This window comes from Terrapene carolina, unplaced genomic scaffold, assembly GCF_002925995.2.
Source record: "Terrapene carolina triunguis isolate 2854851 unplaced genomic scaffold, T_m_triunguis-2.0 Scaffold236, whole genome shotgun sequence".
NCBI lineage: Eukaryota > Metazoa > Chordata > Testudines > Emydidae > Terrapene > Terrapene triunguis.
The window spans coordinates 16,976,586-17,002,711 of NW_020664587.1; the positions used below are offsets into that span (position 1 = coordinate 16,976,586).

General features: G+C 48.6%; 1 protein-coding gene across 3 annotated transcripts in view; it reads right to left on the reverse strand.

Moving 5' to 3' along the window:
• The window catches only part of GRIK3 (glutamate ionotropic receptor kainate type subunit 3), a 223,905-nt gene that overhangs the window by 17,065 nt on the left and 180,714 nt on the right, over nucleotides 1-26,126 (reverse strand). For all 3 annotated transcript variants that reach the window (XM_024202894.2, XM_024202892.1, XM_024202893.2), the window contains exons 11-12: nucleotides 12,844-13,067; nucleotides 1,980-2,098 (exon numbers count right to left, since the gene is read on the reverse strand). In XM_024202894.2, the coding sequence (XP_024058662.1) occupies nucleotides 1,980-2,098; nucleotides 12,844-13,067 (343 nt within the window). The remainder of the gene's footprint in view (nucleotides 1-1,979; nucleotides 2,099-12,843; nucleotides 13,068-26,126) is intronic.

Genomic DNA, 26,126 nt, shown 5'->3' on the forward strand with positions numbered 1-26,126 from the left:
AAACTACAGGCACAAAGATAAGGGGTGCAAAACTTCACTCATACAAAGAGGTGAGGCTGGGGCCTGGCTGAATCTTGGACCCCGAAGATTTAGTAACTCAGTTTATTTATTCTTTATATCGATTTAGGCCTCCTGGTAACTCCACTCCACGCTCTGGGCATAGGGTGACCAGGTGACCAGTTTTTGATTGGAACACCCGGTCGAAAAGGGACCCTGGCGGCTCCGGTCAGAACCGCCGACCGGGCCATTCAAGGTCTGGTTGGCGGTGCTGCAGTGCTAAGGCAGGCTAGTCCCTACCCCAAGCCCCTGCCCCAGCCCAGTGAAAGTGAGTGAGGGTGGGGGAGAGCGTGCCACCAAGGGAGGGTGAATGTAGTGAGTGGGGGGCGGGGCCTTGGGGAAGGAGAGGGGAAGGGGCCTCAGAGAAGGGAGCAGGGGAAGGGGCAGGCCTAGGGTGTTCGGTTTTGTGCCATGAGAAAGTTGGCAACCTTATCTGGGCACTCTTGGCATCTGTGTAAAACTCTAATGTCAAGCTCCATGTGACACTGGAATTGCCAAACATAAACCATCCAAAGCAGCGGCAGCCGCATTTCCTTTCCCCTGCCCTACTGAGCACCATCCAGTCACCCATCACAGGACTAGTACAGCTTAACACTGCCACCAGACTTCCCACCGGACCGAAACCTCCCTCGGTCCTACACCAAGGCCGGCTCAGACAGATGGGCTTGGCGACATGCCCAGGAGGTCAGCAGGTCCAGGCGATTTCAGAACTTGGAGGGTAGGAAGAACATGGCAATGGAAAGGGGGCTTTTTTATAATGAGAAGGATGAAGCTGTAGGTCTCTGCTGATGGCAGATTGGGCAGCATGGCTCTAACTGATAGTCCTCATGGAAGCGCTTATTCCATTCTGCGCTAGCTCAGCCTATCTTACTGCAGGGCAGGTGCTTCCGCAAATAAATGACAGCAACTTCTACAGTGGAAACAATCTCTGTTTTCGATAATTCAGAGCAGGAGGTGAGCACTCTCCTGCCTCCACCCTCATGAGGAGATAAGATGAAAAAGAACACGCCGGTCTCTGTTGGGTGAGCAAAGAAGAATCCTCCAGCCCCAGCCTCCTGTGACAGATGAGGAACTTTTCAGTCTTTCTGGAGTGTCTCAGTACCAATGCCTCAGGCTGAGGCATCTGGATTCATATCTCAGGGTGGGTTAGTTCTTTGCCATACTGGTTTTAACGTCCTTTCTCCCCTATTTCCCGCCAGCTACACAAAGCAGTGAATAGAGTCTACAAACGAAACGAAAATCATTGCAAATGAATTATGCCCTACATAGTCCCCAGGACCCGCCTGAGCTCCAAGTCATGGCTGGTTTCCATTGATCAGATTAATTCCACTTAGGCATTTATCTAATTAACCCCTTTCTGACCTTGTTTGCTCTAGGCTGACTGGCACATGTGCAGCTGGATAACACAAAGCCCTGGATTGTATACAACACACACAAATCCAACCAACTCTCCGGAGAGTTGCTTCTATCTGAGCGAGCCATATGTGTATGGTACATCTCAATCAGAAAGAGTAACAGGAGAGACAAATATTTCATCCCACGGTGGATACCATGAGCAGTAAAACTGTCAGCAGAGAGCTATCTCCCAGTTCCTGCAGCTAACTGCCTACCCAGCATGGAGACAAAAAGCCGGTGTTGACAAGCACTTCTGTAATTGTTAAGAGACAAACTCCACAATTTCAAACCCAATGTCTGTGCTTGTCAGCGTGCAGTGACATAGCTCGTCTCCACAGCTCTAGCGCTGTGTGACAACCAGGGCCCAGGGCTGCCACATTATTCTTTTTGCTACAGTCGGTTGTTTTTGACAAGTACAACTATGTTTTAACTTGCTCCTGTCAAAAGCCAGGCACCAAACAAAAGCTCTCTCGGTCACAGAAAATAGCAGGGTGTGTGTGGTGGGGGTCTGGGGGACCCAGCCGTACCTTGCTGCATTAGTGCTCCCATTCCAAACCAGAAGCTGTTGAGCAGGGTGAAGTTATTCTCCACGATGTCTGAGCCTGGGTTGCAGGGGTGAGCGTCGTACCACTCGTACGGGCTGAACCTGGGGAAAACAAGAGCATGTTATTTGGGAGGTTGCATGAGAAGGGCCTAATGGGCCGGGAAAGGCAGAGCTGTCGTGCACATGGAGCTGCTCCAGGGCGCCCGCTGACCCCTGACATTTCTCTATCTCAAACCAAGGGAGAAGCGTGGCCAAGAATTTCTGATGTGATTAGTGGTTTGGGGAACTTCAAGTTTGGGGAGCCCAACTATAAAGAGGCCTGCATTTCAGACGATGGCCCCTTTATGGCGTCTCAGGTTGGGCCTAGGGTGACCAGATGTCCCGATTTTATAGGGACAGTCCCGATTTTTGGGTCTTTTTCTTATATAGGTTCCTATTACCCCCCATCCCCCGTCCCGATTTTTCACACTTGCTGTCTGGTCACCCTAGTTGGGCCCCCAAAGTCACCGGCCCCTTTTGAAAAGCATGGCAGAGGACTTTCCAGTCATACACAATCAACAGAAGAATGAGGCACAAACACAGGCGCTTCTCTCGCACCTAGTATGAACGAAGGGCTCTTCTGTCTCCACCGAGCAGACTCTGCAACAATTTTTCAGCGTTATCTCATGCAAAGTGTAGTATTTCAAAGGACGCTGGGGAGCTTCTTCCCCCTGGAGCACAGGAGGATCTGTTTGTGTTTTAACTGCTGTTGGAAGAGGAGTATTTTGCAGAAACGCAAGTCTTCCCACTCCCACTGGAGTTATCCCTTTTCCCCCTAGAATAACTTTGCTGTCAAGACTTGCCTACGCTACTGAAATATGCCAGGCTAACTGCTGTTGTTGCCCTTAAAGCAATTATAGCACCCCTGGCACCCAAGCACTAGTACAGAGGTGCTCACGCTGGTTTGCAAGTCTGCTAATTGCCATTTGGAGAAGAATATGCTTCACCAGGGTTAAATACTGACTAATTCAGAACTGTTTTCATGCCAGTGGGTGGTAGATGAAACCACTGAACTAGCTGCTGACTCAGTGTCCCACAATGCATCAGTGGCCTTGCAAAATCTCCCAGAATGCTCTGTGTCAGACAGATGTGCTAGGAACTGTGGGATAGGTACTTCAGGCAAGAGTATAAGGAAGGACTATACAAGATGCTCCATTTCAGCACCTAGCAACCTGGGGAAGTGTAACCCCTCTTCCCTGTCATTGGGTTAGCTCTGCAAAGGCTTACTTGCAGCTGAGATGAGCGTAACACAGCAAATACCTGCTGAGCCAGGGGAGGCGCCAGCGGGCTACTTAACAGAAGCACTGTTCACAGCCCCAACAAGTATTGCAGCTTGCAGCTTGGCTTCAGCAAATGCAGACCCAGTGCAGGTAGTGAATGTAGGAGTCTGTTCATTGCACAGGTCTGTTCTCGTGCCTAGCCCAACAGTTTACAGACAAAATCAACAGCATGTTGCACCGTCGCCTCTCTGCACAGCAGTCACAGCTGAAAGCCCTGCCTAAGATGGATGGGTAAATACAGCTTTTAATGGAGCTCACTCAGCCAGGATCCTGAGGGGACTCTCGTCAGGAGAGATGCTAATACTTTTAGAGCTGTTTATTCACATTTGCTAAGAGTCCCAAATTTTGCAGTGATTAAATTAAAGACATAATTGGCATAATTGCTTTTGAACCAGACATATTAATTATTATCAGCTCAGCTTCCTTCAGAAATCCCTGTAGCTTCTGCCTCAAATCCTGCAGCCCAGCGTTTGTATTAGGAGAGGTGTTTTAAAATAACTTGTAGGTCTACTCCAGGTGCTGTGCTCTTCGGGGAGATGTCCCATTTCGTTTTATTGGGCTTCCTCAATCGGAGAGGGACAGATGTCTTTGGGGGGTTGGGGAGAGGGGAATTCAGACTTTAGGCACTGAAAGGAACCTTATAACGGTGCTTTTGCAGAAAGTGGCACACCTTCACCTTTGCACATATAGAACATTAAATATTAAAATTGGAAAATTAAAAACTAGACTGACCAAAGCACTAGAAAATACCCTGTAGGGCAGTGTTTCCCAAACTTGGGACGCCGCTTGTGTAGGGAAAGCCCCTGGCGGGCCGGGCCGGTTTGTTTACCTGTCGCATCCGCAGGTCCAGCCGATCGCGGCTCCCACTGGCCGTGGTTCACTGCTCCAGACCAATGGGAGCTGCGGGAAGTGGCGCGGGCTGAGGGACGTTCTGGCCACCGCTTCCAGCAGCTCCCATTGGCCTGGAGCAGCGAACCGCGGCCAGTGGGAGCCGCAATCGGCCAAACCTGCGGACGCGGCAGGTAAACAAACCGGCCCAGCCCGACAGGGGCTTTCCCTACACAAGCGGCATCCCAAGTTTGGGAAACACTGCTGTAGGGAACAATCCTGAATTGCCAGAGGTATGGACTAAATGGGGCATCACAGGACTTTGTACTTCACAAAATCTTGCAAATTAATTTTGAGTATATTTGTGCCATGCGAGGGATCTGACAGATAAATCCATCCATTCCTCCATGTTGGGAAGTTATTTTTTCCCCCTGTTAATGACCTTTATAGTTTTCATCAGAACATTTCTTCAACATTTTTGGATATTAACTGAAAATCTGGCAACTGAAAATGAATGATTTCCCCCCCAATGAAAACCCTCCAAAGATCAATGAAAATGGAATTATTATTATTAGTATAGGAACATTTGTTTGGTCAGAAATGTTGTGATGAAGAGCTTTGTCCATCTCTGTTCTCCATGTTCCAGTCAGTGTAGTACGTGAGTTCCTATTCCGGAGACCACATTCCTTCCCGCATTTTCACTCACATGCACGACTGGCAGCAGCAGTGCAGGCTTCCCTGGCTCTGCCCAACTAAAGTGTCTCAATCCCGACCTGCCAGAGCCACCCTTGGGGGGACATAGATGTCTCCATGACCCATTGAATTGTAGACATCTCTGCTAATACTGCCAACAAAGGTACAAGTGGGAGATTCTTGTGACATGGACCCCAAATTACTTCACACACTGTTACTGCACTCTCAGTTGAGGGGATGGAGGATCTTGACTCTGGAGGTCTTTGTTCAATTCCTGGCTCTGCCACAGACCTACTGTGTGACCTTGGGCAAGTTACTTCCTTTCTCTGTGCCTCAGTTTCTTATCTGTCAGATGGGGATAATATTCCATCCTTCCTCTCATTGTTTGCCTGGTCTATTTAGATTGTGAGCTCGTTGGGGCAGGGGCTATCTCTTACCAGTGTTTGCACGACACTCAGCACCCTGCTTTGGTTGAGCAGTACAATAATACTGGTCTGTCTAGGTATTGATTGGTTTATCCCTTTAGCCATCCTTCTGCTTTAAAAAAAAATTAGAAAGGAAGAAAAAAATGTACTGAAATCAAAGTCAGCTTTAAATACTGCCCATTTCTTTAATGGCCTGGGCTCAAGTGTGCCAGTGCTTTAAACTGAGAGTACATAAAATATAGTGAGCAAGCGAGACCTATTGACTGAAGCCAGAGTTGAAGAATTAGATAAAAACTTTCTCCGGCTGCCAACTGAAAGAATATAAAATGGAAGAGGAATTGGGAAGATCAAATGAGCCCAACAAGATGACACGCTGAAGAACTTCAAGGTCTCTGAGTGAGAACCTGGTAGTGCTGCTCAAATTACAGAGAAATATTCAGGAGACTGCAAAGCAGGGGCAGTGACTTCAGTGCTTGAAAAGGCTCATGGGACCATGAAAGCAAGAGACACATAATGAAGGCATTGAGGGGTTCATTCCTGGCCTTTTCTCTCGCTGGAGCCATAATAAATGGGGGCTGCTAAGGATTCATGAGGGCGCAGGCTTTCCTTCCCCCCCCGCCACCCCATCCATGTGAGGAACAGGTTTCAAGTGAAATGGTTCATGAGAAAATACCATTTTTTTGGTCTTTCTTTGCAGGGAGAGCGGGGAAGCATTTCAAAGAAGGCTCAAGTAGAAAGCAAGGATCTATCACAAAGTACTTTGAGGCTAAAGTCTCTCATGGGTGGCATGGCCCTTGTTAGGATTAAAATATTTAAAAATCTCTGTGCATGATTCCCTGATTAGCAGTAATTTGGGGATCACGTCACTGAGAGCAACAGGTGACCATTAGAAGGGAACAGTCGGCTGCACTGCTGGCTTGGATCTTTGTACAAGTGTCACCAGACAAATTACTGCCATGAAGCCGTTCTATATCTCTAGCATTTATGGCTCTTTGGGGAGCAGGGCGGTTAGAGGCAGTGGCCCCATCAAGAAGCAGGAAAGACTGATTAAAAGTGGTGATGGATCAAATACATCCTTCGCCTGCCTCTAAATAGTCCCCGAGTCAGTTTTAAGTGTCATTGACCTACGATGATAGCTTCGACAGAGGCCCCTGGTGCCTAGTCTGGGAGGCGCATGTCTTTGAATTACAGCTTGACTATTTTGACTGTTTTTCTTCTGAGAATAGAACTTCCAGAGGCTTGGCGAGGGTCAGGAACAGGTATTGTTTCCATGATGTCTGGAGACCATAAATAAATCCAGCATTTTCCCCGTGATATCTCTCGCTCTCCATCTGCGTGCGTTAAAGGATCATTCCTGTACAACTTTAATCACACTGGATGCTAGAAATTCCTTAAAAGGGCACTAGGGCAGAAGAAAATGGCAGACGCAGAACCTATTATCAGAAAGAGGAGGCAAGACGGAAACTCTACATGCAAAGGGGCCTATAAATGATTGCATCCTGTCAGTAACCGGATAGGAAAAATGCCATATTACATTGCAGGCATCATGATGTGACTCAGGCATTAGCTTTGCTACAAATCTGTACATTTTATCAGTGCAAACTAGACCGAAGGAGGCTGGATGGAAAGCTAGGGAACAGCAAATGATAAATGACATGGAAGAATTGAATGTTAACCCATTTCAATTCCCGGATTTCGGCCATGCAAAGTGAGACCAAACCTGCCCCTTCACAATGGGGCCAGGCTTCAAACTTTTCTGGGGCTGAGACCCTCAGCCTGAGGAGATATGGACACTCTGACCGTGGACAGCCAGATTCATTGGAGACTTCAAGTGTTCAGGGTGCTCTGGTACAATCCGGTTGGCAAGCCGAGCTAAATGGAAGGAGTTCCCTCATCATTCTGGCCCGGGATATGCAGTGCACCGTGAAGTGCATTTGAGCATCCAGAGTGTCCCCTTTGGAATCATCAGGTAGAGTTTAAGAAGGAGCAAATTGCAGCTTGAATTGTGAACGCGCGTCACTCCTGTAATCTCAGCGACCAGACCAGTGACATCCGTCAGCGCCGAATAGAGACATTACTGGAAATGAAGCAGCACTGACGGCCACGTGCTAATTAACTCTGGTAATTAGGATCCTGATCCTTGCCATTCAGTGATACACGTCGTTGTAACATGAATGCAGGACGAGATGGTGGGGCGATAGGAATAATAGTAACAGCAGCCGGGGCTCTTTCCTGTGTAGGTTCAGTTCTGAGGGCAGCCCATTCCAGCCAGGAACCAGCCCCTGGATTGCTCCTGGGGGCTGTTTTAGCTCTGTTCAAAAGCAAAGCTATTTCTGTGGGTTCCTAAGACAAAAAGGCACCCCGGCCATTTCTCCCCAATGGATAAACCACACCCAGCCACCCCTGCAGCTTTCCAGTCACCCAGCCCCATGTACACAGCCCTATTAGCACTCTGCAGCAACCCTACAATAACAAACCCTACAATAATACTCAGTCCCACCAGCACTCAAGAGCACCCTTTTAGCCAAGGCAGCTAAGAAATGCTGGGTAAACTTGGCGTAGGGCAGGGTAGCACTGTGGGGGGTTCCACTCTCCCACGTGCTCATCCAGCAGGAGATGCCGCAGGTCATTTCTAGCCAAGACCTCCAGAAGAGGTTACTCTGCAATGGGGGGTTTGCCCAGGGAACCGAAGGCAGTCGTCAAAGCTGTTCTTTTCTCCCATTTGTCAAAGAGTCAGAAAAAACGAGAGTTAACGCCGCTAGCCCCTTCCATTGCAGGATCTCAGACTGCGTCACAGACACGCTGTTACCATTTGACACCTCTTGCTCTCGGTATTCATATGGTCCTCTCACCTGCAGTGCCACACCGGCAAAGCGGGCCTGAGAGGCGCAAGTGGCCTGCCCTAGATCCCAAAGCGGAGCCACAGAGAACACAGCTCTTCGGAGTTCCCCTCCCGTGCTCCGGACACAAGCCCCAACAGATCAGAGCATTCAGATCCTTTCCTAGCTATACGTGTCAGAAAACAAGAGAGAACTCCCCACTTCGGAGTGTAGGCACATGCGTGTTTGTGTGTAGCAGACGCTGCAGCCAAAATCCCCCATCCGGATGGTGAACAATTCCCCCTCTAGTGGCAAGCAGGGGCCAGTGCATGTCACTGGACAATGGAGATCTCAAAACTTTATTCTGCATGGGACTCCTATCAGCCTTTGTAGCAGACAGCTGCTGAATGCATACGCCCCTGTGGATAACACAGAGGTTCATCAGTGTGCATTTAGGTAAGCAGCCCCATCCATTTTACAATACACCATTTGGCCCAGTGCAAGAATCATTCAGAATTTCCTCTTTATAAAGGTCAACTCCCTAATTCCATTCCACCTGTGGGTGAGCTGGCAGTTCTTTTCCAGTTTCCTTTGTGCCTTTCGTCACTGTTCATTGAAAAGGTTTTTCTGTTTTAGGTTTAATCAATACCTTTTAAAATGTCTGGAAAGGAAAATCAGGATGGGCTTTAGGGATTTTTTGGTCCCCACTGTGAAGAAGGAAACGTAAACTCATAAATCTAAAAATGTGTTAGAATTCTAATTTCAAACCACACAAGAAATCAAACACAGTCATTATGTCAATAGAGTCCATCTAGCAACGTTCCGCATTGTTAGCAGAGACAGAGAGCAGAGATAATGCTATTACTCATCACAGCGACTACTTCGCTAATCATAATTAGCCTGTGTTCATCTTCCCAGATGAACATCTCATTCCCTGCTAAGCGTCTGGTAGCATCTCTCTCTGGCACTGCAAAACTGCTAAGGAGCTGATCCTGCTCCCAGTGGGATCAATGACAAAACACCCACTGACATCAGGAGGTCCAGGAGAGAGCTGCCAAAGCAAAATTCTGCAGATCTCTAGCACGTTTTTCTGTAGTTCTTCAGCCATGCCACCTAGTGCGGTGAGGCTACCAGTTCCCCAAAGCTAAGGACCGACATGCTTTGGTCTAATTAAAGTCTTTGGGCTCAATGTTAGGGGTATAGAGGTGAAAATTAATAGACTGTGATATACAGGAGGTCAGGCTAGATGATCTAATGGTCGCTTCTGGTCTTAAACGATGAAGCTATAAAAGCACTATTGGTAATTCAGCAGCTGGTGTTCTCTTCTCTGGCTCTACCTCCATTGCTCCCCTGCCGTTTCAATTAGATACAGGACTGAATGGAAGATATTCCTGGAAGCGAATGACTGGTGTGTTGTGTTGCTATGTGATACGTACAAGAATCCCTGTTGTACAAATGATATACAGGGACCCTCATCCTCCCATGATTTGCAGTTACCTATGGGATGAAATTCACCAGCTGTTTATTAATTCTCTAATAGGGACTGGCTCATAACATCACCTTGGGATCTGGACCCAAATTTTGTGGCTGGGTCCATGTCTGAATTGTAAATTCCTTGGGTATTATTGAGGGTGGATGGCGTTATATAAATGTACAGCCATTATCATTTGTGACCTCCTGGGCAAGGTTCCCATTGAAGTCAACTGCGGCTCAACATGTGGAGTTAGCATGGGAGTAGAAGCCAGAAACTACTGAGTCCTGATCCCACCTCGGTCAACCTGTGTGACCTCGGACAGGTCTGGAAAATGGTTGGAAAATGGCATTCAATTTTCATGAAAAAAATGTGACTCTCCATCCCCACCAAAAATAAATAAATCTGAATTTCATTTTTTTTTAAACCAGCTCTGCCTGTTGCCTCATCTGCAAAATGGGGATAAAGCTATGGATAATTATTACCCTTTGTTATTTGCATTGCAGTAACTCTAGGAGTGTCAGTCATGGACCAGAACCCCAATGTGCTAGATGCTGTACAAACAGACAATCCCTTTCCTACAGAGCTATAGTTAATGTCTGCAGAGTGACGGGACACTGTGAAGGGTTAGATACACTCTAAGTACTGTCACTTGCTAGAGATTCATTGGGAGGACTGGTAAGGAGAATAGTTCTCATCATACGACTAAACCTTTTACTTACCCTCCAAGCACCCTGGGCCTAGTTACGTCTTTTGATGTCAGTGGAGTTACCCTTGATTTACACAAGTGTAAGAAGAATCAGCTGTTTCACCAGCCCAGATGTTCTGGAGAGAACAAATATTCTGCCTGCTAAGCAGAGTTTACTTTGACAACTGCTTTACGTGTAATTAGGGTATTACATGCTAAACCCAGGTAATCGTTTCTAAATGCTGCAGAGAACCCAGGAGGGCTGCAAACTGCAGCAATGTGGGAACATCGGGGTTAATGGATTCTGGATACTGCAGTTTGATAATTAATCTCTGCTTTGAATATCTGATTGAAATGTCAGTGGATTAGAGGCAGGCTGCTCGTTTTGAAGGACGCTTTAAGGAAAACACCTTTCCATCCATCCTAGGAAGCAATCGGGCACTAAGGCCTGCCCGGAGAGCTGGTGCAGTCCGGGGTGCTGGAGATTTCTCAAGGCACAAATGACAGTGAGGTCCCTAACTCGCAATGGGACTCGGGCACCGAACTGCTATTTGTCTCAGGCTGGTCTCTGGGACACAGATGGTCAATGACTTGCAAAGGAAATGTAGCCCATCAGGATACTATCGAGAGCTCTTCTAGGTACTGGAAAAAAACCCACAGCAAACTCCAGCCGCATGGCACCCGGCAGAGTGGCACTTCAAAAGCCCAGCCACAATGGAGCAGGCTGCTCTCCACGCGCCCAATTTATGAGCTTTGAAATGATAAACAGCAAAGCATGGCGATAATAGCTCATTTATGTGCTGCATTAAGCACCCCTGAGGACCCCTTCAGACAACCAAACAAGGCTGTCTCTGTGTCCCATACATATGGATGAGTGGCAGGCAAAATGGAAGCAAAGCCATTACAAAAGGGCTCAATTAAGGATACTAATCAAAAGGCGAGGGAGGGCTAATGGGGACTAGTGCCTCCAAGAGGCACTTCCTGTTGCATGGAAGGCCCACAAGCTTATGTATGGCCCATTGTCCAATGGGAGGGACATGGACACTTCGCCTGTGCACATTCTGAAGCGGCCCCAGACTGTGCATCTCATCAAACAAAGACTGTATGAAATTAATAACGCATGCAAATGTATGCAAATGTTGCTGCTTTTAAAGATAGGAATGGGTTTTAAACGTGAAGATTAGCGGCATGTTAATTTTGTAAACAGGCACAGTGCCAGGGCCACAGCAACAGGCTTCCCAGTGTTGTGCCAGTGTCTAGACGGTTTGGGGGATCGCTTGCAGAGGGTTCGGCGAGAGAAGGTGAAAGTGATTGAGGCTCTGGGGCGATCTGTGCTCGAGAGAGTGGGACTGGTTAGAGATGAATGAGAGGTGATACGAAAAAGGCCTATTCAGTAATGGACGGCACAGAGAAGATAAATCAGGTGCATCCGTTACACTTCATCGCAACTAGGACACAGTCAATGAAATGGAAAGGCAACAGGCTTCACAATGACAAAAGGAAATACTTACAAACAAACAAACCCAAACCACGTCATTGGCCTGGGGAACTCATTGCCACAGCACATCATTGGGGCCAAGAGGTTAACGTGATTCAAAAGAGGCTTACACATGAGAACACCCACAGCTACTTTTTGTAGGGTAAAAAAAATATCTGCAACGCTATAAACCAATCTCTATCTAATGCGGGAGGAGGGAGTAAAGGGGGTAGAAGGAACTTCTGCTATGGGCAGCTAACCCAGCATTTTAACTACAAAGTTTCTGGCACCTCCAAGCAGCTGGAACTGGCCAACTGTTGAGACAGGATATTGAGCTAAATGGGCTGATCCACTCTGCCAATTCCTGTGTTCCGTGGCTGTTTGCTTTGCTATTTGTAGGGTCCCTAGCAGGGCCTGCTGCTTTTCTCAATGGAAATAAAGTGCACAGCATGATACCACTGCTAAGAAATCCGACCTTAACTGCATAGCATGGTCAGCCCTAACGCTGATAGGGCATCTTACTGTATAATAACAAACCACCGTGCCTATGAATGACTGACCCTACAGTAACAAGCCAGTGGGTAGAGATGTCAGCATCAATCCTACAATAACAAAGCCTGCTTATCTCAGTGAGTGATCCTACAGTAAGTAACTAAACCCCATCTCCCAAACAGCAGACCTGATTATCATTTCACTCACAGAGTAAACCAGGAGTACATTCATTGATTTAACTGGAGCTGCCATGGTGTGAAACCAGTTTAAGTGAGATCAGAATCAGGCCCTATGAAGTAACCCAACAGTACAATAACAAACCATGTACACTGTCTGAATCATGAGCAGCCCTACAATAACGAAGGATGCTCAGCCTGGTGCTCCAGTTATCCCACAGCCAGGAAGGGGAAATAAACAGTCCATGCAGTCTGACAATCATGAGCAACCCTACAATAACAACCTAGCCCATCTCTGTGCAATGGAGGAAATGTAATTGAATTAAGGGAAGAACGGGTTTAAGTTGCAGGCTCTTGGGAGTGGGACATCAAGCAGCAAAATGATTCTGAACTCGGCAAAGGGCAGCGAGCGTGATGTGCGGTGGCAGTCTGGAGCCGTGGCATCGGAGCGCCCCTTACCTGGCTATGACAAACAGCACACAGCTGACCCCCAAGTAGGCGAGGAGAATGTACATCCAAATGTCAGGAGACAAGGGGTTGAGGAAGGAAAACACACTGGGATTGGTCCCGTTGGGCTTCCGGTACAGAATGCTGACCCCCAATGTCATGAAAGGCTTGGAGAAGTCTATCGCTTTCTCCCGGACGTGGGTGATCGTGAGAGGAGCAACGGCCAGATCAGCTTTCTGTGCGGCAACACAGAGGGAGAGAGAGACAGAGGGAGAGAGAGAGAGAGAAGCCATTAGAAACCAAGGCACTTCCATCCCCAGCTAAGCACGCTGCCTCCTCAGACCGGCCGCCCTCCTGGGAGCCTGACTTCACGGCGCTCAGGGCAGGGGAGAAGCCTACCGAATGCAGGGAGCAGCAGCAAGTGTTTGGTAAATTCCCTCTGATGTTTATTCCAACTTGGGGCAGGCCTGGCCTCACCCAAAGCAGAAACACACCAGCCCCTCCTCGGCTTCCCCCCCCAATCTGAAGACGACGACGATACCAGGATCTTAGGAAGCAGTTTGGGTCTCGATGGGTGGAGTTTGGGCTAGTGCCACAGAAATCGGTTTATACCAACTGTGGATCGGCCCAAGGGTTGCAGAGTCAGGGACGTATCAGAACTGAGCGGACGCGAAACATTTAGCGATTTGTTCTTCACGCTTTGACTCAGTTCACCACGAAACTCACCCGGGCCAGTCCACAGGGTCCCGTGCCCACCCTGCTCAGTGACACATCCCGGGGGGGACGGGGGGTTCGGACAAATCACCAGCAGTCAAAGCACAGTCAGCCGAAGGGCTCAAGGCTCAGGGCCAGACCAGGTTTGCCTGGCGACAAGGGGGAGAGACGGAAGGGGGGAGGAGGGAGATGGAAAAAAGCACATAGACATATGGAGGAGATGCTCTTTCCCCCAGTTCGTGTACACACGGGCCATTCCAGTAGCACCTGGAGGACCTGATTGACACCAGAGGGAGAGAGAGTCCCTGCCCCTAAGGGTATGCAATATAAACAGCCACAGATGGGAGGGGAAACTGAGGCACCAAGCGCAGCAGTGACTTGCCCAGGTTGTCACAGAAGGTCGGTGGGAGAGGCAGGAATAGAGCCCAGGTCTCCCCACCCCAGCCTCGGGCTCTAACCACCTGACCACACAGCCCCTCTGTTAGGGTCACTTGGGTTTGCAGCACATGTTGCCTGGAGACTAGAACCTAAAGCTTGCTAGCTCCACACCAACCCAACCCTGGGCAGGCTCCTTCTCCCGGGGCAGGATCCTGTGTGGTACTGAGCACTGTCCAATCCCACTGCAGTTGCCATGCTGAACTGGGCCTAAACCACAGGGCCAAATTCTAATCCTGGCCCCTCAGGGCAGATCGGCTCCAGGATTTTCCTCTTCCTTTGCCTGTGGGATCTGTCAGGAGTACGCAGCTGCTGGAGCAAGAGGAGAAGTCTGCCCCCCGTGCAGCTTTTCATCCTGGGGAGCCTGGCCTGCCCTCTGGGTGTGTGTCCGTCTAGCCATCACCTACATCTGTCCTGGTTCTCACACCAGTGCCCAGGGAGGCCACACAGAAATCATCATCATGAATAATAATGGCGATAGCCACAGGATCCTGTGATGCCCTCAGGGCAGCTGGGTCTTGCAGTGCCCAGCCCTTGGCGCGCAAGCAGCTCACGCAGAGAGATGGATTTGTGATGCAGCTTCAACTTATTATGCTTCTATTAATCTCAACAAGGCCACAGGGATCTCCTTCCTTTTAATTATTCAGTTTACCCCTTCCCTCCCCCCCACCCCTGCACTCCCTCCCTGGTTCCTGCTTCTTTCTTCAGCCCGTTTGTTTTCCCCCTTGGGATGTTGCGAACCACCATCTTTAGGGAGGGTCTCGGCTCCCATTAATATGGCACGGGGGGGGGGGGAGGGCGTACTGCTGCTCAGAAGCCCCCGTGTCCTGGTTGCAGCTCTGACTGCTCAGCTACTGTCTTCCTCCTCGCTGGGTGTAGGCAGGGCTACGATGCTCACAGGATGGCTCGTTATGGCTTCCCTGAGCAGGGTCCCCTCTGAGCCTGCAAAGTGTGTGGGGGTGGACATGGGGGCAGAGATGGGGGGGGAGGCTCCACTTATGCTGGTGCCCCATGAGTTGTAAGTCCTCCTAGGGAGTCTAGCTGGGGATGAGATGCTTCCCCAGAAGTTATCTGCACCCTGATCTGCATTCAGGGCCTGGGTCAAAGTCCCCTGAAGTCAACGAGATTCCTGCTATCTACAATGGGGTTTGGATCAGGCTTGGACCATACGTTAACCATGCAGATCCCAGGGGGCAGGCAGAGGGTGAGGTGGGTAGGTCTTGTGGTAATTATAAATACCTTCCATGGATAAAAAGAAATGCAGTTGGATGGTGCAGAACCTACTTAATGAATGGGGCCCGGGTCTGTATGAGGTGACACTGGTATAAATTCACCACCCTCAAGGAAGTGGCTTCAGATGTACGCCAGCGTATCGGCAGGCAGAATTTGGTCCACCTTGTTTAATAATTACAGTCTGTAACTTTACTGCGTAGCTCTTCTGTTGATCCTAGGTACATAAACACTGTGCTTACCAGCGGGAGAGGTTCTGTTCTGAGGGGGTTTGACCCAGCTGTGATCTGCCCAGGAATGAGTTTGCATTTTTAATAGACTTCATGATAGATCCAGGGACAATGTATTTTAAAATGTCCTAACCTGTGGCTGTGACCTTGCCCCCTGCAGCAACACTTAACAACCAGCGATTTCAGCGTGCTGCAAATCCCATCCTACATAGAAGGCATATTTTTTGGCCTTCGTTTCAATGTTGCTTCAAGTACAGAATGTCACAGAGGGAGGCCATCCCAGAAATTAAGTAGCAGGAAGTAATATTCTAGCAGCATGAGGTAGAGTGTTCATTTTCTTTCCCCACAGTCGACTTCATGGTGAAACTTGATAGGCTCTCCGTGGACACCCCAGAGAGTCAAAGTAGTACCAGAGCTTTAGGATGCTGGGGGGGGTGTCTCGGTGCTGAGTGTGAATGAAGGAGGGGACATTTTGTACTATGCTTCTGTTCCTCACGTCTCATGTCTTACTGCAAACACCCCCAGTGATAGGCTTCTGCTAATTCTGCGTGAAACTCAGAGCACATGGCCTAGGCACCACCTAGTATGTACGTGGGGCTTCACAGAGGTCACATCTCTTCGGCTGGATTTCTGCACAGAGGGACTTTCACCCGAATGTGGGTACTTATAGTTTCAGTGATTGGACAGGCTGGTTTGGCAAAGCCCTAACCTTTTCTATGGGTCTGTTTGGGGTAGCATGCGTTACTCCTTGTACGTGCGTTTAGAGTTCAGGCAGGCACATTTAAAACAAATATAAATAACTACAGTTAAGCCAGTTGGCTGAATGGCAGCTAGGGAATGGCAAATCAGTTCAAATCCAATACAAACCAGCCCTGAAGCTCAAACCAAACGGAAATGGAAGCTTTGTCCAGGGCTCAGAACAGTCTCTTACTGATTTATTTTTGATGCTGTCCACCTCCCTCTTTCCTGGTTTTTGACTTGAAGCAGAAATACCAGGATGCCACACAAATGGCCGTTCCTGCGATATCTCCAGCTTGTCTTAGGCCGCAAGCTTTGTGGGCGGGGCCCCTCTCTATATGTCTGTACAGCACCTAACATAATGGGGCTCCAGAAGGCCTCTAGGCACTACTGTCATACAAATAATGGTAATAAACAATGAGAAGAGAGATTTTCAGAAGTACCTAAGGGGATCAGGAGCACAAATTGCACTGAATAATAGTCTAGCTCAGGGATCGGCAACCTTTGGCACGCGGCCCATCAGGGAAAGCTGCTGGCGGGCTGGGAGAGTTTGTTTACCTGCAGCGTCCGCAGGTTCGGCCGATCACAGCTCCCACTGGCCGCGGTTCGCTGCTCCAGGCCAATAGGAGCTGCTGGAAGCAGTGCGGGCCGAGGGATGTGCTGGCCGCCAGTTCCCGCAGCCCCCATTAGCCTGGAACAGCAAACCGCGGCCAGTGGGAGCTGCAATCGGCTGAACCTGCGGATGCTGTAGGGAAACAAACCGTCCCGGCCCACCAGCGGTTTTCCCTGATAGGCTGCGTGCCAAGGTTGCCGATCCCTGGTCTAGCTGAGCTCAAAGGTCAGGAGGCCCCGTGGCAAACAGGCCAGCATGAAGCCAGAGAAGTGTTTAGTTCAGCATCTCAAAATTCACCAAAACTCTGAACCTGTCACAAGTTCTGTTTCCTTTGGACTCCTTTTGTCTCAGCCTCAAAAAGAGGGTGAAGTTTGAAATCTTTATCCATCCACCAAGACCGAGGATGAAACCAGCAAATTCCACCTGCTACTTAAGCAGGATTTGAACTCTGGTCCTGGCAGTTTAAGGAAATCTGTTGCCATGTCAACAACCCAGATCACTCAACAGAGGTAAATGCATCATGTGCCCAAGATACACACTCAACCTTTTTCTCGTCTAGTCTATCTAGGTTCCTAGACCACACTCATCACCCTAGTATCTGCGCATAGGGAGCCACTAGTGCATCAAGCAACGTTACTAACGTCTGTCGCACCAATGTGGAAACTCGGGCACACTGAGGTTGCAACAAGGCACTGCCAGAGCCGCCTCAAAGTGCTGGTGGAACAATCTCCGTTCTCCGACAGGCAGTTTACTTTCCCGGACATGCTTTATGGTAATTTGTAACAGCTGAAAGCAGTGTTTGTGTCTGAGTATAAAATATCATGTATCCAACATTTCCACAGCTTCTGACAGAGCTCACTAAAATCCAAAGCTTTTACAACCAATTTTTCATTATGTGCAAAACCGGCTACAACCCCAGCGGCACATGTAACCCAGGTCACTTAGGCACACATGGTCACATCCTTCCTCATCCTTAACACGATTTCTTGATGCAGTCTGGCATTGCCCTGGCTTTTCACTTCTTTTCCCTGTCAGACTGAGTAGGACGGCCCCAATGTGCACCCTTAAAACCACTCTCATGCGCAGCTTTGCTGGCCAGCCATGAACAGGTGCCTGGCAACAAGAAATTCACCCAGCAAGTTTAAGCCCTGAAGGTAGAAACTGCAAAACATTCAGCTGCTCTGGATGACTAATGATAGCATTTTAAGGGTGCACCAGACACCACAATCCTTGAGGCATCTCTGTCATGTGGAAACTGAGCACATACGCTGCTGTAAAACCCACCAGTGGGAAACACAGCTGTCCTGGGGGAGGGAACATGTTCTACCCTACCTCACTGGACACGTGCTTCAGCTCTAACAGACCATCCTGGGCAGCCTCCAGTAAAAGGTCTTATAAAGGCAATCACAGATCAACTTGGTTTGTATGAATGTAACACTGCACGCTCCTCAGGGAAAGTGCTGTGTCTCTGACTTGACTTCGGTCTTGTTCAATGTCGTGCACACGTAAGAGATCCATCTGATTTATTATGTATCCTGTGTTTTTTTGCCCAGCATTTGCTTTTAGAAATTATGAAACCACATTAACCATTGGAGCAACTTACCTAAGGATGCTGTGGATTCGCTGGCACTGGAAATCTTTCAGTCAATTAGGATGTCTATCTGAGCCAGACTTTATGGGCTCAAAGTAGGCGTCACGGGGGGCAGGGGATTCTGGGGTCTGTGCTATCAGGAGTTCAGAATAATAATCCCTTCTGGCCTTAAAAAAATCTATGAAAATTCCCAATGAAATCGTTTCAAAGATGGGGATTTAGGGAATTATTTCCCTCTAGGTGGGGACTCCCTCATGCTCCTCTATGGAAATAATCAGGTCCCTGCTCCAAACCACAGAGGTGCTGGAGCTTCTCAACAAAACAGTTGTCAGAATTTTTTAATATGGGAAAAACTACGTGTTTCCCCCAGCCTTGTTATGGGCAATGGCCGAGCCATTTTTGCTGAAGTGTCCCAAACAATGTCAGCCTGAAGCAGACAACCAGCATGGAAATGCTAGCGGGTAATGCTGGTAACGGTAATACAGAGCTGCACTGTGAGATCCTTTCTCATCGATGCAGATTTTTCGGAAGGTGGCTTCTAATTAAGGATTTGCTGATTACAAGGGTCTAAGGCAAAACTAGCAGGGGCAAAGCTTTCATTTGTCGCGTTCTGACATGACAAACCAGGACGTCACTTACAGCCTCTGAATGTTTCATCCACTCACCCCAGAATTTTGCATTGCTGAACAGCAAAAAGGCTTTTTATGATAGCCACAGAATTATTGCAAGTGCCAGCTGCGCAGGGGCCTTGACTCAGCAAAACCACTTCAACACATTGGGGACTTACGCATCTGCTTAAAGTTAAGCAGATACCTAAGTGCCTTGCTGAATCGGAGCCAAAAGCAGAATTTTGTCCAGCAGACTGAATGCCAAATCAGGAACCTTCCCCCCCCCCCAGTCTTTAAAGGGGTGTGAGTCTGCTCTCCCATACACGGATTTTACCCCACTGTGAGCTCAGTGGAGTTAGTCCTGGTTTATACTAGTGTGAGTGGATGGAGAACCAAACTCTGAGCAGAGATGTTCGACTCCTATTAAAACCCTTCGGTCCCATGCAGATCTCAGCTGTGCAAGGGAATGGGGTCAGAGCAGCTCCCAAGCAGCCACTGTCCCCTCGCAAGGGTCGGCGCAGCCACTGCTCATGAGTCCAGAGCTGAGGCATGTAGCAGCCATTCACAGCCTGTCTGGCCGACATGGGCCCAAGATACATATTTATTCAGGAAAATAGAACACCTCCGTGCTTATTTCACCAACCGGAGCTAGGTATTTGCATAAACTAATTATGTGTGCATTGCCTGAGAGACAGGTAAATAATGCATATTTTATTTAATGAATTAATTGTTCTTTTGGTGCCTGACTGACAATGCCAGAGAGTGCAGCTCTCGATTCTTCCTACCGAGGACACATAAAACACGGCCACTTCATCCTCTCCCACCGCTCTGACCTGGTCACTTCTCTTGCCTGGCTCCATCACTGGCTTCTTCTCTCCTCCCGTGGCAAGCTTGATTTGTACCTTCCCCATCTGTGCCCTGCCTACATCTCTGACCTAGCTTCCTCTCACACTCCCTTGCTGTCCATGCTGCCCAAAGCCTCCCTCTGTTGCCTCCTTCCTCTCCTGTCTGTTCCTCCATGCTGTCCTGTCTGCTTGGCGCCATCTCCTTCCTGCTCTTCCTCCAAAACCTGCTTCTTCCATGGGGGTGATGCGCCCCTGAAGACACCTGTCCTGCTCCAAGACTGCACCTGTTGCCAGTGCATTAAGTGCCTGGGTCTGATTCATACCATAAATTCCCTGGGCCAGGGACTGCATCTTCTTCTATTATTTAGTGAGCACCAAAAGCATCAAGGGTCACAGCCTGGGCAGTAGCTGCGTAAGTTACTCACCCCTATGCTCCTCCCTGCCAATGAGATTCAGCTCTGACCTTGGGGAACCAGCCCCACGGGCAAGAGGAGAGTTCCAGCTCTCCCGGCATGGGCTGATCTCACAGGAGGCCCGTTATGAACAGGACTAAGACAACCAGCTCATTTCACAGAGGCCACCAAAGAACTGAGAGATGATATGCATGGCTGCAGCCTACTGAGCCGGCCAGCAGCCTGGAACTGGAAGAGGTCATTATGCCTTTGAGCACTCCACTCCCCTGTCTGACTGCCCAGCGCAGAGCCCTCTGTGAGCAACTGCTCATTCTGCTTGTCTAATCCCTCAGCGCGAGAGCTAATGTTTGAATAACGGCGAGGTTGTGACCCGAGCCGCCCTGAACACTTTCCACTCCCTGACATCATGTGAGTCTCTGACCCCTCTGGCTCTTAATGGCTGTTCTTACAGCTTCATTTAGACGTCGTGTTTGGCCAGTGAACTTATTTAACCTCAGTGGTGAAGCAAACACAGCCAGGGAGGAGCTCAGCTATGTGCTGTACATGGGAAATGAGCATCATCGCATCCTACCGGGTTTCTTGCTACTGCAATGGCTCCCTGCTTCTCTTTCTTTAATGGACATGTCCTGTTCTGCAGAGCGCTATCATTGTTTCTAGGGCAGTACAGCCAAGATCCATCCCCACCTGAGATGAGGGCCACATGGTGCTAGGCGCTGTACACACTTATAGAAAGAGACTGTCCCTCCCCTGGAGAGTTTACAATCTAACTAGGCTTTACGGACAAGGGAACCAGAGGTTCAGAGAGGGGAAGAGCCTTGCAGAAAGTCCCACAGCAACATGGTGATAGCGGCAGGAATAGAAGCTAAGTCTCCAGGCCATAGCCCCATCCACGGGGCCATGCTGCCTTTCCATTGTGTTCACTGGATTTAAAAAGATGAATCCACCTGATTAATGACGCTCCAGCACACACAAAAGGCAGAAGCGTGGTCAGCCAGCTGGAAGCACAGCGTTTCCTCCTATTTTATGCCTTCTCCTTAATGCTGAATCCCTGCAGTGCAGAAATAAATATGAAACACACCTCGGGACCAAACAAATGGGTTCTTTCCATTCCTGAGGCAATGGCTTTCGAATGAATTCCCAGCTAACAGGCACTTGAAATAAACAGCCCCCTGGCACCCCGCGCAAAAGCATTAATCAGAACGTGGCCACGTGGTCATAATATGTAATTCCACCAGAATTTACTGTCAATAAATGTCCATTTATTGTGAAAGTGTTAAATCAACTGTTATAAATTGTCCCTGCGGACAGATATTATGTCTCCACTACACTTACCGGTCAGCAGGAATTTCCATTAGAAACCCTATTATTTTTCATGCCGTTCTATTTCCCACATGAAATTTCACACCAAGTGGAAATTTGGCACTTAGTTTCAGCCCAAGAGAAGTTTTATTTTTTTGTATGTGCGTGTGCAAAATTTCAAGAACAACCCATTTTTCTGCTGCTTTTCTGTCCTAACAATGCCATGCCCCACAGTCTAGCAACAAGAGAGTTCAAGATGCAGTTGTCAGACAGCTTGAATTTTTAAATGAAATGTTATGGATAACTAATCCATAATGTGGGTTTAATTGCATAAGTTGTCGTTGGTGTCTGGAGAGAGAGCGAGAGCATGCGATTGCTGGCGAAAGGAGGTGGATTTGACAGCCATAAGGTTCTCTGTTTATCCATAGAACCATGGCACTGAAAGTGTCCACCCCTGCACCATCAGTGCACCCCAAACCTTCCCAAAATGAGCTTTGCTCATGGTCTGAGACCAAGTTCAGTCCCCAGGGGCCAATTCATTCATGGCTTCTCTGCTGAAGCTGCCAACCACGGGGCAATTGTGGAGGTGCTTCAATGTGATGAGAGTCATGTCCGCTTGGAAATGGTCTCAAGGCCACCCAACGCCTTCCACACAGACCATGCTTTTTGTTGTTAGGAGGGATGAAGATCACAGCAAACCCAGCAGGACAGGATGTACAATTTGCACCTCACAGTCGTAGGCTGTTCGCTACAGACCCACCTCTGGGAGATGGAAGGTAGGGTCATGCCATGAGTCGCTTGGGCTGCTGCTGCTTTTCCTACTTGTGCTTAAGGCCAGACTAGAACCAAGCCAATTTTACAAAGGTTTTCAGACTAAGCCTTTACCACCTATGGACAGCCCCGTCTGGAGCCGGGATTTCACATAGCTCCAAAAGAAACAACACGAGACCATCAAGTAAACAGCCCGAGCTCTGTCATACTCTGGAGTCTGCACCATTGCACCGCAGACTGCTGGGGAAATGACACAATGTGTATAAAGCCCAGACAGACATATCGATAATGATGTGACGGTAGCGCGGCTCGTGCACATTCCTTCATTACAGATTTACTGCAGCGAGTGTCCTAACCCCTTCTCCTGAGCATCGCGGTCTCTGGCTGCAGCCCTAGAGGAGCTACTGGCCTCAGTTCCAGTCCTTCCCCTCCTCCCTTCCCTGAATTCCCTGGTCTATTCTAGTTCCCGGACTGTGCTCAGCAGCACAGTATCTGGGCACCTTCCATTAGTGCATTAAGCAACATGACTAACATCTCCCTTCTCCTTGGATACCTTTCACAACACACATGGAAGCTCAGCTGGGATGTGGCTTCTCCCATGGGCTCTTCCCCCAAAACCACACCGGCTGAATCCCGTCTCTCTGCCTCAGGCATTTCCAAGGCAACAGCATCTCCCATCAGTCTCAGTCATTCAAGACACTAAACAATCCTTGTAACATTGCAGCCTCACGTCTCAGGAAGGGGGCAATTCGTCCTGTTCAGAGGGGCCGGGCACACTTAAGTCCTTGGCCTAGGCACCACTAACGTCCTACTGAAGCCCTGTGCACCACTTAGGGGCTGCACCAGGACATCAGCACAAGACCCGTGCGCCCCACGTCTTCTACACGGGGTGAACGTTACCTTGAGTGCTCAGCGCCTCATAGGATCCTATGGTCCTACCTGACTCATGCTTCTCCCTTGATGCGCCCGCTTCACTGAGAAGGAGGTGGATGTCTGAGATGAAGTTGGGCCAATCCAAGCCCAGGTCTCAGAAGCCTTCACCCGATTGGCTTTCAGTGAGCACGGACTCCTAACCTCAGGGTCTCCCCCGGTGCCAATCAACTGCTGTTCCTTCTGTGCGTGATTTGCGGAGGCTTCTCTGCTGAAGACAGGCCCCATCTGGTTGCACTCAAACAGTTTCCCTGTTTAATGTTTTACATAAACAGTTCTATAAAACGTAACGACCCGCGGATAAAATAAATAATGGCTTTAGATGGGGTTTGGGGAATACTGATAAATCACTCCAAGACAAGCACCCGCCAACCCAGGCCTGCTAGAAAGGAGGATTCAAAGAGCCAGCGGTGCTGCAGCTAAAACATCCCAGAGACCAGCAGCTATGCTTTGCTTCCCTTCTATAAGTCTTCCAAACGCCTCTTCCCTTGGGCCCAAGTACTTAATTTAAGGCCTGCCAGGCCATGGGACTACTTAGTAGGAAGAGTGTTGCTCAGTGAATCTCATGCAACAGACTTGGGATTTCAAAATGATTCAATGGGATATTTTCCCTTCATTGTGGGGCCGTCTCCGTCAATCATGCAGTGTGGCAGCCTGTATGGTGCAGAAACCCAGAGCTACTGTGTGCCGGGAGAGGGGGTGCTAAGGCCGGTCTTCCATTAGAACGATGCCTGCAGCGTCAGTATCACACAGACACAAACTGGGCCAGTGCAGCCACACAGACTGCGTCTCTTGCTCCTTCCGAGGGAATTATGGGAGCTAGAGTGAGGCAGCAGGACATGTCCACACCCGAGACAGCAAAACTCAGATCTCACCAGGAGAATTAATGCTGTGAAAGAAACAGCCAAGAGCCGATGCTCTCCAAGTAGTGCCTGACATGCTCTGTTCTTTATTCAGCCTAGAGGGTCAAGTCTGCATCATTAGGGGAGAGTGGCCACTTATCTTCATGTTTCCTGCCTCTTACCCATCTCCAGCACTCTCCCATCGTCACTCTAATGGGATTATGCCATTAATTATTGTGTTGTTCTGTTTTACAGGGTCTGTTCCAGGAGGTCCCTGAAGTGAAATCAGCATGAAAGACACTTCAGTGAGTTGGCAAATTAGCATGTCAGATTACTGCATTTTTGTTTTTTAGTGGGGGTATCAAAGGCATGAAGTTACAATCTTCCAAAGCATTGCACCACATTCTGCACATTGTGGAGCAGATTAATGAGCTGATGGCTGAAATAAATTATGAATGGTTATGATCCTATTCATAAACGCATTGTACCAGGTTTAACTGACCCTATCGGTATGAGTTAATCAAGGTTAACAAGGTCTCCCATATCAGCTCCTATTATTATTATTTATTTGTATTACCACAGGGCCTCAGAGCCTTGGTCAGGCAGTGCCCTCTTGCCCTGAGGCGATCATACTTTCCAAGATAATGATAAAGTCAGTGGTGGAAAAAGACCATTAGCATTGCCTAATATGAACCGTGAGGAAATTGTGTCTAGTGCAGAGTATGAGAGTGGGAATCAGGATTCCCGTGTCCATTTCCTGGCTCTGCCGCACACCCGCTGTGTAACTTTGGGCAAGTCATTTAACGTTTCCATTAAAAGTACCTGGCAGGGATGCTAATTAATGTTTGCATATTTATATACCCCCTTTATCTGAAACTTTCACAGCACTTTAAAAATTGTTATTATTTGCACTTACCAGCAGTGTGTCTAAAAAGTCCAGTCAGATTTTAGTCACACTTCCAAACCATACTGTATAAAGTGAGATGTAATACTTTACCCATTGCACTTGCAAAAGAAGTGCAGAGTAGGAGCATGTAGGTTGAGGTCCTAATGCTGCAGGAATACTGGAAGATTCTATAATATTTAACATAGCAGGTTTCTATCAAACCTGGGTAACAAAATCGTGTTCAGGGAGCACCTAAGTCTCAGCTGCTCTTGGTTCTTCCCTGTACCCCACAATCCAGCCATGCTCCAGCGAAATCCCCTTTCCTGCACTACAGCACAGCAAAGTTTCCTTTAGCTTGTAGGGATTTGCTAATGCAGGGTCCCAGACACAGAGAGGGAAAACACAGGGAAATGTGGGGCACAGGGAAAAATCTGGGATGGCTAGGACCCCTCCCACATTCCAGTAGACAGAAATGTAGCTTCGGACAGTCTATTCCATATTCATAAAGCCAGAAGAGACCATTGTGATCATCTAGTCCAGGGGTTCCCAAACTGGGGGTCATGAGGTTATTATATAGGGATTTGTGAGCTGTCAGCCTCCACTCCAAATCCCACTTTGCCTCCAGCATATATAATGGTGTTAGATATATAAAAAAGTGTTTTCTTAAATGTATAAGGGGGGTTGCATTCAGAGGCTTGCTATGTGAAAGGGGTCACCAGTACAAAAGTTTGAGAATCACTGATCTAGTCTGACCTCCTGGATAGCCCAGGGGAGACTGTCCCTGAATTAGAGCAGATCTTTTAGAAAAACATCCAATCTTGATTTTAAAACATCCAATGATGGCGAATCTACCATAACCCTTGGTGAGTTGTTCCAATGGTTAATTACCCACCTGGTGAAAAACATCTGCCATGTTTCCAGTCTGAATTTGCCTATCTTCAGCTTCCAGCCCTTGGACCTTGTTATGCCTTGGCTGGGATTTCTCAAAATGACTCCACACCAGACGGAGGGCATCACGGAATTCCAGGCCATAATCACACCCCACGCCCTCCCAGGTTGTTGGAGCTCTGGGGTATGCAGGAACAGAAATAAGGCTCTTTGCATTGTCAGGAATGGCTTTCTCTGAGGATTGAAAATTAGAGGTGACTAG